The sequence below is a fragment of the Megalobrama amblycephala genome, linkage group LG6 (assembly GCF_018812025.1).
Source record: "Megalobrama amblycephala isolate DHTTF-2021 linkage group LG6, ASM1881202v1, whole genome shotgun sequence".
Classification (NCBI taxonomy): Eukaryota; Metazoa; Chordata; class Actinopteri; order Cypriniformes; family Xenocyprididae; genus Megalobrama; species Megalobrama amblycephala.
The window spans coordinates 43,439,539-43,452,997 of record NC_063049.1 but is presented as its reverse complement, the minus strand read 5'-3'; the positions used below and the strand labels follow the sequence as shown (position 1 = coordinate 43,452,997).

The window sequence follows — 13,459 nt, the reverse complement described above, 5'->3', positions numbered from 1 at the left end:
TTCAGTTATGACACTCATCTCACAGAGATCAGAATGCCAATCAAAGCAGGCAATGAAAATCACAAAAATGTTTATTTTTGTTCAAAAGTTTCAGAAACAGACTAAATCAATCCTTCATACATTCAGAATGATTAAAACACTGCAGATTGAAACTGTTGATTTAAAGTCCCCCTGCGGTGAAAATCAAGTTTTTAATGTGCTTTAAGACAAACCATGTGCAAATTCATAAGTCGACACCATTGCTGAGTATTTTCTTCTTAAAACTGCAGTGATCTAAAGACAGTATCAAAAACGCAGCTTGAAATTGCTGGTGTTTCTTACGTCACAAACTACCTTGTAACCAATCACGTCAGTGTGTGATCATCAACGAGTGGATCTTTGAGCTGGTGTGAGTGAGTGGAGGCGGGGCTAATTTGCATATTCATAGAACCTTGTATACTAAATGAGGCAAGGGTGTTGAGTTACAGTCAAGATATTTTAGGAATGAAGAATTTTTTTCAAGGAAAATTTAATTTTGGTGATCAAATATGAGTTTTAAGGGATAATATTATTGACTACAGGTGGTCTTTAATGTGTTACCTTAGAATGATTCATTATTAAAATAATGTGACAAAGGGATAATCATAATAAATAGTCTTAAAAATGTCTGTGTGAACAGATCACAGAGTTCAGTGTTCATCTGAGGGGCAATTATGATGAATATATTCACCATAACACTAACACTTTACAAAATTGTTAACAGGAAACTAACAATGAAAAATATTTCTAAAACATTTAATGTTAATCTCAACATTTACTAATACATTTTAAGATCAAAAGTTATCTGTTAATATTTAATAAGCTTGAACTAACAATGAACAATACTTCTACTGGATTTATTAATCTTAAAAATGTATTTGTAAATGTTAAGATTAAGATCAAAAGTTGTATTTGTTGACATCAGTTAATGCACTTTGAACTAACATGAACATTAACAAAGGTTAATAAATGCTGTCTCATCTCCCATGATATCAGTCTGCAGAGGTGGGACAAAGTCATTGTTATGCAAGTCACAAGTAAGTCTCAAGTCTTTGCCCTCGAGTCCCGAGTCAAGTCGAGTCAAAGATGAGGCAAGTCCCGAGTCGAGTCAAAAGTCAAAGCCAACAAGTCTCAAGTCGAGTCCAAAGTCCTACCATTTTAGTTTCGAGTCATTTCAAGTCCTCTTACCACAGAAATAAAATTTATACAAATCATGTATGTCTGTAAGATTTGTATTTATTTAAACCTCTTTTCATACAATGACATTAATCAAATACAGTAAAAAAACAGAAAATTTAAATTTTCACAAAAAATGCTTGTATTTCAACAGCATATTGCACTAGAACAATGCATAGCAGCTTCAGTCCTGTATTGTATTGACCTCATATTGCAAAACAGTTTAACTTTCAAATAGACATGGGTCCTTTTAGCCTAAACTTAGGGCTAACTTAAACATGTCATCAATAAAATAAGGTGACCAGATTTCTGAAATGGAAACTGGGGACATTTTCTATTTGAGTGGTCAAAATATCACCAAAATCTCATTTGTTAATAACTATTAATAAAAAACGGGGACAATACATTTTGGAAGGTTTTTGTTTTTTAATTGTTCACTGTAAACCCTAATAAGTTGAGACTACTCAAATGATTTGAGGAAAGTGATTCCCTCAGTTCAATTGAGTAATGGGGTAATGTGGCCTTTTTACTGAATTAACTTAAATAGTTAAGTACAGATAACTTGAAAGGTAAATATGGGTTCCCTATATCATTACATTAATAATAATTATGAATTAATTTTATTATTAGGATTTTTGGTCTGGTTTTAATACAATTCACCAAAAAACTGTTACACTACTAACCAGGCCTAACTAAAAAAAAGTATTACACTATTTTGAAAAATCACATTACAAAATTAAAACAACATAAATATGAGATAAGATAAATAAAATGGCATTTAACAAATATTTTTAACATTTATTATTGAATGTAATATTTTCATTTTCATGAGCTGTACAGAAATTACAACTTTTTAAACGTTTAACTATTATTTTGCATTTTAGACTCATTTTAAACACTAAGTAAGTTGCAAGTGTATTATTATTTTATTATAATTGTTTTATTTATTCATATCTGAGTGTACCTTCACCTCGTGATACAGTTAAGACGTGTGTGAAAATTGCTGCTTTGTGACTGAGGATGTTTAAATTGTCCAAAACAATCCAGCACCCTGTTGAAGCCCTTTTATAAAACACAAAACCGTATTACTTTAATTTAACATGAATAGTTAGTATGTTACTACCTTAAAAGTTGAAACCAATAACGATGTTTCTTTTGATAATTGATGATAATGGCGCTCTGCTCTGGTCCAGGTTACGTTCTTCATGAAGTAGCGGCGCGCACGCGCGACCAAGTGTAGCAGTGACAGTGTAGCTGCACGGCCCCCTCTGTTGGTGAATATAATTACTACACGATTGCTCCGATAACCAACAGGCTGCTGTGTGTTGGTCGGGCTTTTTTGCAATGTATTTGCGGATTATTTTGAACGAGCTATAAAACGGGGACATTTCCGGGGTCTGCTCAATGTGCCTGCTTAGATGCTGTCGAATCAAACCAACGTGGGACTACAGTGATTGGATGTGGTGCAGGCAGCGCACGTGCTCTCTGCATGCATACAGGTGGTGCACATTTTTTTCACAGATGCAGATACACTGAGAGCGGCGCGGCCGTGTGAACATTTTTTTCCACAGGTTTTCATGGGAAGTAGCAAGTCTTCTCGAGTCAAAAGGTGCAAGTCCAAGTGAAGTCACGAGTCATTGATGTTAAAGTCCAAGTCGAGTTGCAAGTCTTTGTACATTTTGTCGAGTCGAGTCGAGTCTGAAGTCATCAAATTCATGACTCGAGTCTGACTCGAGTCCAAGTCACATGACTCGAGTCCACACCTCTGTCAGTCTGTCAACAGAGTTTGTAAACTTGATCATGTCTTTGTCAGATAGAGATCTGAGTGTATTCATTAGACTATATAGATTTGAAGGTGATGAGGTACTCTGGATACGCTCCTGCGTCACAGAACACCACAAAGATGAACGGGTCTTGTAGGTTGTCCACAGCGCAGTCGTGCAGACCGGCCCGCGGGTCAGCAGGGTTGATGGGATCCGGCTCCTTCATTCCTCGTCTGCTCTTACACATGGACCCCGTCACCACTCGCGCTAGGTAGATGTACTTCAGCCCTTTGTCGTCTGGGTTGGAATACTGATCCTGGCAAGAGTACCAGGACTCCTTAGCGAAGTATGTGCCGTCTCCGTGAACGACCGCTTGAAACAAACCACCTCAGAGGTCAGTATTGTGAAGAAACAGGGAGTTGTGTATGGAAGCTCGTTTCCACCACAAAAAAGGTCGCTGTTACTTTTAAATTAAGTCAGAATTGTGAGATGCACTGCAAAAATTATTTTCTTCCTTAGTATTATTGTCAAACAAATATCTGCCAGTGGGGTCAGAAGTTTTCCCTTTGAATTAAGTTTATTTGTCTGACTCCACTGGCAGATATTTGCTATTGTTTTAAGCAAAAGCTCAATTAATTTTGAAGACTTTTCAAAAAATGAAAATCTTAAGTCACTTTGCGCCTCCAGTAAATGTATCTTGATTTAAGAATGTTTAGATATTTGTTCTGGAAAACAAGACAGAAATACTGAGGAAGAACATATTTTTGCAATGTAAAAAGTCACAATTGTATATATTTTTTTATTCTATGGTGGAAACAAACTTCCATAATTATGAAAAAAGGAGAGTCAGATGTTTTTAGTCAATCTTATGTTTTCGGCAAAATATTTTATCCAAAAGTGTAAATTTAGTAAGATTAATTTTTTCTTGAGACTTAACTTTATCTGACTTGTGATTCTTCAAAAAAAAAAAAAAAAAAAAAAGCTGTGCAAATTGTTTCAAAAGGTGTATTTTCTTGCTCCCTGTCTCATAATATAACATACTGTCGTTTTGAATTTCTTTATGTTCTCTAATTAATAAAAGAAAAAACAGGCAATTATGGGTGAGCAAACGAAGACCTGAGACGTACCGTTTCTCCCACAGAAGCTTCGGTTGAAGCCGTTCTTGTTGATTTTTTGGCATATGTCTTTGGTTGTTCCGTGATAAAGCTTGTGCTCGTTTGTCTGTTTGGGATATTTCTTATCCACGCCCTGTTTCAGCACACAGTATCTCTGCCACAGGGACTGACTCTGAATCCTGTCAATCTGAAAAAACATTTCAGACATTAATAATAAACACAGGCCTATAAACATGCAATCAGTCACAATGCAAAACATTTTCCCTTTCGATATGGTTCACTCATATTGCATCAAAGACACTATAGGGAAAACTCATTTTTCTCTGATTTTGAAGCTTATGTAAAATTTAACAACACAGTGCAAATGCACAAGCCAGAAGCAGAGCAGGGCTCTGCACGAGCTGATTGGATGGTGAGTTGGAACTGCATGAGCCTATGGCGATGCAGTGTAAGTGCACAAACCAATATAAGCGCCTCGCTTCGCCATAGGAATCAGATTTTATCTCCTTCAGCGACGATCTTCAGACTAAGCTTGACACTCCTCAAAGAAGCTTCTCACCATCGAACGAGCCCTGCAGCAGAACGGGCGGTTTTGCTTTTCCCAGCGGCCATCCAGCACTAGTAAAAGGGCAAATTTTGAGCCAATTTCTGTGGCATTGATACAAATGCCGTGCCACAAGTGTGGTACATGCAGAGCCCCTCTGCATCCGTCTGACGAGCACGATGAGAGCGTGGCCTTGTCTGGGCAAAGCCCATGCAGAATTCGCACTCACTGATCGATTATTTTTCAGAGAGTGAATCCGCCCCTCCTGCTCTCTTGTCTCTTCTCTCCCAGGAGCCTCCGAGGAAGAAACACCGGAGTCAGAGGGCTGAGCGGCCGGAGTCGAGTGAGCTCACATCGGCTCAGATCCTGCATGCCTCACTCTCTCCACACAGAGAGATCTCGCCAGTTCTTTTCACCCACGCAGACTAGCGCTCCTCGTGAAGCGAGCGGCCTCATCTCATTCTGTGGCTCTGAAGAGGACCGTCACGATGACAGCATGTCATTGGTGGCTTCTGATGTGGAGGATTGGTCGGGCTTAGCGGATGACCCAGCCCCCCGCTGTTCAAAGGTAAGAGCAACCGAGCAGGGCTAGACAGCGTATTATTCCGCGTTCTCTCAAAGGCCATCGAAGAGCTGGGACTCGAATGGTCCCTGCCTGAAAAGCCTACACGAAACTGCCTAAATGAGTGGTTCCTGCCAGGGTGCCAGCAGGCCACTCGTCAGCATGTAGCCCCATTTTCCCGGAACTTCATGATGAACTCACCCAGCCAGTCTACTCAGCCAGCCTGAAAACTTCTGCCTCAAGTGCCCTCACCACCACTGATGGCGCAGAGGAAAAAGTTTATGAAAAGCTGCCCCTCCTCAACCAAGTCATGGCTGCACATCTCTGCCCGCCCGCCGCTTTCAGATGAAGAGCCAAGGTAGACCACCCATCCAAGCCCTGCAGGACCACCTCAGCCCCGACTGGCCGTGCCTACGCATCCGCTGGCCAAGCTGGTTCTGCCCTTCACACAATGGTGGTCCTCCAGGTGTTTCAGGCTAAGCTCCTCCATGCTATGGACGAGTCTGGACCGGACTCAGCTGTCACTAAGTGCGTGGATGCAGCCCTCTCCCCCCTGACACAGGCGGGAATGCACATCCTGAACTACCTTGACGGCTGGCTAGTATTGGCCCAGTTAATTGCTCACAGAACTGTGCTCCTCAGTCATTTGCAATGCCTGGGACTCAGAATCAACCCCGCAAGAGCTCACTGTCCCCCAGGAGGCGAATCACCTTCTTGGGAGCAGTGTTCAACTCAGTCCAGATGAGGGCCTGGCTCTCACGAGAGCGTGCCCTGTCCATTCAACAGTTTGCAATGTCATTCAGAGTAGGGACCTCTCCCACTCTCCAAACATTTCAGAGGATGCTGGGCCTGATGGCCTTCACATCAGTAGTGTTTCAGCAGGGCCTTTAATGCCCAATCGGTGTGAGAGCCCACTCCACCAGAGGCATGGCTTCTTCCTGGGCGTGGTCCAGTGGTGTGTCTATCGGCGACATTTGTGCTGCAGCAGGCTGGTCCTCTCAGTCCACCTTCACCAATTCTACAGCCTGGACATCCCTGTGCTACAGGCACAGATACTCTCTGTTTAGTAGGCATTGACCACTGTGTGCTCGTCCCACTGTTATTCCCCCACGGCCTGTGTCCTGTTTTTTTTCTACCCTCAATGCTCTCATGGCCCTTAACGAAGTGTCTTAAGCTGGGGTCGATTTGCCTTAGCATGACGTTGTTGGACTAGTTCTACATAGCGTCTTTGACGCAATACAAATGAACCGCATCAAAAGGCAACGAAACTCGGTTACTAACGTAACTTCGGTTCCCTGAGATAACGGAAAAGAGTATTGCGAAGACAGCCATGCTAGCAGGATCCACAACTGGGCGATCGTCACTTCAGTTGATTAAACCTGCTGCTTATATAGGCTGATGGCTATATAAGGGGTGCTCAAGTGCACCCATTGGTTTGTGCACTTATGCTGCATCACCATAGGCTCGTGCAGTTCCAACTCACCAGCCAATCAGTTTGCGTAGAGCTGTGCTCGGCTTTTGGCTTGTGCAGTTGCATTGCGTTGTTTAATTTTTAATTAACCTTCAAAATCTGAGAAAAAGTTTTCACCATAGCGTCTTCGACCCAATACTCGTTCCCATTATCTCAGGGAACCGAGGTTACGTTAGTAACCGAGTATTGTTTTTCTTCTTCAGTATTTCTGTCTTGTTTTACAGTACAAATATATAAACATTCTTAAAGCAAGAAACATTTACTTGAGAAGATCGACTGATAATCTTGTTTTACCGATATTTAAGCAATTTTTTCCATAATCGGGTTTTGGGTTTGTTGACAAGAATTGTTAAATTTCAATAGTATCAAAAATGAGTAATACCAGATTTGCCGATAAATGGCGGCATTTTGTGGGCGTTTTGAGAAGTGTATGTCAGACCGCCTTAAAGCATTGTGTATAAAGCCCCGGATACACTGCACAATTTTAGCAATACTATAAGATCCTTGTTACGACCTGGATTCTTGTATTTGGTATGTGTCTGTTTTCTTTTCTCTTTTGTTCTGTCAGTGTTCTAATAGGTTGTTTAATAATGATTTCCACTCTCTCTATTGGCGGTTCAGAAGAGGCGTGGTCTTTATAAGGACGCTGCCGGCGTTCAACGTGGAGCTAATTTTTGGTTCGGCCGTGTTTGGGTTGGGAGCTCCTGGATCCCTCCTCAGGCCAATGATCAAACTTGCTACCTTCTAGTGAAAGTGTGCCTTTTGAACAACCTGTTGACCATGTTCTATAGTTCCTAAAGTTACCCTTCAAGAACATGGAGCGTAGGGGTGTCCTGCCTATTTATTTTGATATCTTGGTTTGTACTTTGTTTTTCGTTAGGGAGTTAGGGAAGGTAAATGTATTTTATTTTTATGTTCACTTAGGTTATTTAATCCCTTCCTCCTTTTCTTTCTAGAGTTGTTTTGTTTGTTATTTTGGCCTTTGGACACCCCAAAGAGATGCTCCCTTTCACCCGTTATATTTATCCTTAATAAATTTACACTGCGTTCCAAATTATTATGCAAGTGACATATCAGTAAGATTTCAGTACAATAAACATTCAGATTTTAGTTTTTCTAAGAAAATGTTTGTTTGTTTATTTATTCATGTCTTTTTAGATAACTGGTATCAATCTCAGACAAAATAATTTGCCAGATCTATGGAAACCCTACTTAGAGGTTGTTCCACATTATTAAACAAGTCACAGTTCTCATGCAATATGGGAGGAAGAAAGATCTTTCTGAAGATGAAAAGCATGAAATGGTGCAATGTTGTGCAAAAGGCATGAAAACAACTAATATTGTGTGAAAACTGAATGGAGATTATCAAATTATCATAAGATTTGTGAGTGATTTAGAGCACAGCAGAACTCGGTCAGATAAAGGCTTATTAAGGAAAGTTCCACGTGCTACACAAAACATGACAATACAAGAGCGCCTGGCCAATAAGAACCGACCAGGCGCTTCACAAAACACAAGACAAGAACGCACGGCAAGTGAAAGTACACTCAACCGTGCGATCACGATAAAGATAGGACTGGGAGTGCAAGTGTCCGAATCCCGACACGAAACCGAAACCAAACTAGACATGAGTGCCGGGATCTGAACGCCACGCTCCTAACATGAAACAAGGCACGCAGACAAGAGAGCGCACGGCCCGAGAACACTCGAGACCGTATGCTCACACAAAGACAGGACAAAAACAGGAGTGTCAGAGCAAAACCAAGAAATAAACTAGACAGAAGTGACATAACCCTGACAGGAATATTGGGAAGTGAGATGGAAGGTCCCTATAGGGTCTCTGAGGGTATTAAAATGACTTTTGCAAGATATGTGGAGTTCATAACTGGCCATTTTCAGCTACGGTATAAAAAGGCGGATAGTGCATAGTACAATGCACTATTGTACAATGCACTATGCACTTTCCCATGCTGCAAAAAACACCACGGCAATAAAACTGTTTGAAAATGTATTTCTACACCCACTGTTAATGTTTCTCTTTGTGAGGTTTGCTTAGTGGTGGCTAAAATGCATCTTTACGCACAACTGCCAGCCTGCATGGAGAGCTTCTTGAGACTCCAGAGACACCAGCAGCTTGTACTGAAACTGTATTGTATTGTATTGTACTGAAATCTTACTATGTCATTTGCATAATAATTTGGAATGCAGTGTAATCATATTCCTTAATTAGTTTTGTGCATTTGTTTGATTATCGACTGGAATGATTTGAAACTGGGATTCCACTACCACAGCTCTGTTTCTTTATTATGCCCGCTTGGAGTTTTCGATTTCCCCTAAACGTGGGGCATAATAATCCTATAAGACCATTATGAATCACACTATGGCAGTTGTAGTTTTTATGTGTGCTAAAAAAAAGGAAGCGGTGAAAGAAGAAGAGAAAAGAGCTTGAGGTAATCAGTTTTAAGTTGCATGTCGTGTTGATTTCATGTTGCATTTTTATTGGCTGGTCAGTATTTATTGGCTATCTTTGGTCGCAAGACTGGGAAAACGTCCGGCCATCTTTGAACCTTTCTCATGCACTGTACGACATAGGACCACCGATAAAGAGCCATGATCACAGAAATCGCCACGATTGTTTCACAATGTCAATCTTTCGTCTGGGACAGCCAAAAAACGTGCAGTGTATCCTGGGCTTAAGGGGAGAGGAGTCAACAACGGTGTTCAAAGGTAACATAACATGCCTCCCTTGATTAATAAACTTTATTTAATTAAAGCTGCTGTCCGCGATTTTTGGCCCTCTAGCGGTTAATAGACAGAACTGCACGCGTCTTGCGGAGGAACATTCTAGCCGGAGCTACTTTTCTCTGTGTATGTCTATGGCGAGTCACGCAGTTACTGTGATACTCTGCGGCGGGTCCTACCAGTCTGGTCTGAAATAGTCCGAATATAAACACTTATTATAAGTGTACCATAAGGATTTGGGATAAGACAAAAACACGGTTTGGGAAATGGATTCATGTTGTATATTCTCATTATATAATTTTTGTAAATTTTTAACACAAAAAAAGTTGCGGACTGCAGCTTTAAAATAACAACCATTAATTCACATATGATGTTACATAAATGCTTGATATGTGGTGCTAAAAAATAGAGACTAAAACTCAGAGTCACTTAATCCATCAAGTCATGTCCCAATAAAGACTTTACATGAATTAAATGACCCAATTGGCAGATTTTTTTTCTTGTTTGAAGCAAAAATATTTTTAGAAAACAGGACTTAATATCTGAAGTCATTTTTACATTTCAAGTAAATGTATATTGGTTTAAGAAAGTTTAGATATTTTTACTGGAAAACAAGACAAAATTACTGAGGAAGATAATTTTCAAATGTAATTTTATTTTACCTGTTCAACCTGTACGGGTTTCACATCAGGGTGTTCACTGGAGTTTAGAAAGTCTGTTTCTATCTTCTTGTACTCCTCTGAATCTGATTGTAAGGTGATTATTTCTAAATCCTGTCCATCCATTTTGGTCCATGTTGGAGGAGGATGAATGATTGCTGGGTGACAAAAAGTGAAGTTACAGAAAGAACAGTTTCCATCATAAATCTGACTCAGCTTCAGACGACACTCATTTCCCATGGTTACAAGATACAACTGGAAATCAAACTGCACTGCAAAAAAAAAAATGTTCTTCCTTAGTATTTTGTCTTCTTTTCCAGTACAAATATCTAAACATTCTTAAATCAAGATCCATTTACTAGAGAAGTTAAATGACGTAAGATGTCTAGTAGAAGTCTTGTATGCTGAAAAATTCACCAAAATTAAGTGACTCGATTTGTTCTTGTTTTCAGCAAAAACTCACTTCATTTTGACACATTTTTCAGAGAACAAGACTTAATAGTTTAGGTAATTTTGCTTCTCAAGTAAATGGAGAATTTTTTTCCAGTACAACTAAGGAAGAAAATCATTTTTTGCAGTGATGTACAGACTAATGCTTCTGATTCTCTTGAAAAACCTCATACCCGTATCCGAATCTCCCATCAGAGTCCTCTTGATCCTGCAGGACTCCTGCTTGCTGTTTGTGAGCTTCATCTCGCTGAAGTCCACCGTGTAGCTCTCGCCGTTCTCCTGGAACTGAAAGCTCTTCTGCTTGTCGTGGAAGGCGAGCTCAATGTCGTAGCTGACGGCGGGATCCAGCGGCTCCCAGAGCTCTCCTCCGGCCCGCTCCCAACACAGCGTCTCCCGCATACGCTTCACCTCACCTGCTCGCATCTCTCGGTCTCGCGCTGCTTGGATGAAGCCGTTTATCTTCAGCATGGCATCCAAGACATCGTCTTTTTTCCCTGATACTGTTAACTTATCCAGACTGGTCACCAGAACGCTGACCTGATTGGTTCGGCTGAGGCTCACGATGGCCTTCTTGTCAGTTTCAGGAAGGTCGGCAATGTGTCTCGACTCTACGTCTTTACTGATGCACTCATCAGAGATCAGTTCATCCAGGTGTCTCTTGACCTCGGCCAGGTTTGTTTTGGACGACCCGTAAACGTCAACGGACATAACGGGGAACGACACAGCAGCCGTTTCTTTGGCTAGACAAAAAAGTTGAGTAGTTGAGGTAGGTAGTTGAGTCCGGCTCACCTGCTGACATACTGTTAAAAACACACAAGTTAAAGTAACCAGGTTAGTTCCAGCTTGTGCTTCACACTGTATATTAATGCACTGAAACATAACTACACTGCAAAAAATTACTTTCTTTCTTAGATATTTGTACTGGAAAACAAGACAAAAATACTAAATATTCTTAAATCAAGATAGCAAGAAACAAGATACAAAATTAATATTGTTTTCTTTTTTTGCTGAAAACGTGAAAAAATATCTGCCACTGGAGTCAGAAAAATAATCTTAATTTATAGGTAAGTAATACAGTAAGTAAACGTGTCCCTGTGAACCGGTCCTCAAAAATGTTGGTACTCAAAAGTGCTTCCCTCCATGTTTTCTGGTACGCAGCGTTTATTTTTACCGTGCATGCGTACCTGCGTACCACTTATGTGCACCCCTGTACATGAAGCATATTTTCCTGTTAACGCTTTATATAAATACAATATAGGTAGGTCTAAATCCGGGTGATCACTTTATGCAGAATATAAAATGGTAAATATTTAATTGATGAGCTGTCAATATAATATATGACAATACATATATATATATATATATATATATATATATATATATGTATACAAGATATGATTTTACCCTGAAATTAAACATATTGACAAAATGATAATTGCAAATCTACGTTTCGCTGCATGGAGTCTAGTTGTTCCTGTGAATTGCAGTGATCCATTTTCTTTTCTGTAGCTTTCTGCAGCCTGTAAAAATATACCTCAGATTTCTAGTTAAGTCTATTTGTACAGTCGAACGCACAGCTCTTTCCCGTTTTAGATGTTTTGTGTGTTTTTCACGGCATTCATGCTGAAAACCAATGCTGCCACTCAGTCTTTATACCACCCAGTGGGTGTAACCGCAGTCACTCGGCTGACGGTGATGTCACGTGCATACCCTCTATAAGCAAACAAGACACCTGGGAATGATCACAAAACGAATCAACTAGAAACACTACAAAGGACTACAAAAATGGGCCACAGGGCAAGAACCAGGAACAGAAACAGGGTAAAATGGAAACTAAAAGTCCAACAAACAAAACACACAAAGCCAGGTAATGCGTAACAACTATATAAAACATACTTTTTAGCAGTCGAAAAGTAAATACTTGTTCAAAATAAATTCCTACTTTTTCTCCTAAAGAGATTTTGATCTGAAACTATTCCTGTAATATATTTTGACTTTTTTTTGCTTATTGGATAATTAGTTTGCCAACTACCCATGATTCTTTCTCAGGTGTGAGTGTTTACTATGTGAATATAAAATCCTTTTGTTGATATTTGTTGCTCTTATTGCCTGACTGCAATATATTAACATTTTACACTGAAAAAAAAAAAAAAAATTTTTTTTCTTCAGTATTTTTGTTTTCCAGTAAAAATATCTAAACATTTTTAAATGACTTAATATCTTAAGTCTTGTTTTTTTGTTTTTGTATTAAAATTAAGTGAGATTTAAGAATGTTTAGATATTTGTACTGGAAAACAAGACAAAAATACTAAGGAATAATGTTTTTTTTGCAGTGTATAGGAGCAGATAAATCAGTGTGTGTGTGTTTTTCATTTCTTTAATTTTGACTTTTTTTGACTGTGCACCAGCCCAAGTTTGTATGTGTGCACAGCATTTTATGCACTGAAACCTACCAGAAGCATTCCTAGAAATCTTCTTGACAGCTTTCTGAAAGTCAGGCAGCAGTTTCGCTTGGAAGATCACAATGTGGACGCTCTTCAGATGTTTCGGCGAGTCCTTTACGAATTTCATCAGAGCTTCAGTCATTGCATTGGCGACTCCTGCTGCTGGCAAGTTTCCAGCTCCTAAAGGACATTAGACATTTTGTTTTCATCCAGAACTCTTGGTTTGTCTTTGCTTTGCTCATCCGTATTCCTCAATGCATGAACTTACCCGTTCCAAGAGCTGGGAATGAAACCGACTGAATGTGATTTTCTTCACACAACCTCAGGACTTTATACATGGAGCTGCTGATGCTTTTCTCATCGGTCTGCCCAACCATATGAACGATGTGTTTGATATTTGAGAGATTTCCAGCTTTGGTCAAGATCACGCCGTCGGCAGGCTGAGGCACTTTATTCAGGAGAGAATGAATGAACAATTATTCTGTTTAGAGGTTGTAATGGGCAGAAATGCCCAA

The 13,459-nt window shown here is 39.9% G+C and overlaps 1 protein-coding gene across 1 annotated transcript in view; it reads right to left on the bottom strand.

Annotated features, from left to right (window-relative positions):
• Positions 1 to 57: 57 nt before the first annotated feature.
• LOC125270803 overlaps positions 58 to 13,459 on the bottom strand; it is a 44,672-nt gene continuing 31,270 nt past the window's right edge. The window contains exons 21-26 of the mRNA XM_048194766.1: positions 13,213 to 13,392; positions 12,954 to 13,124; positions 10,674 to 11,300; positions 10,054 to 10,208; positions 4,085 to 4,259; positions 58 to 3,329 (exon numbers count right to left, since the gene is read on the bottom strand). Coding sequence (XP_048050723.1) covers positions 3,034 to 3,329; positions 4,085 to 4,259; positions 10,054 to 10,208; positions 10,674 to 11,300; positions 12,954 to 13,124; positions 13,213 to 13,392 — 1,604 coding nt within the window. The 3' untranslated portion in view covers positions 58 to 3,033. The remainder of the gene's footprint in view (positions 3,330 to 4,084; positions 4,260 to 10,053; positions 10,209 to 10,673; positions 11,301 to 12,953; positions 13,125 to 13,212; positions 13,393 to 13,459) is intronic.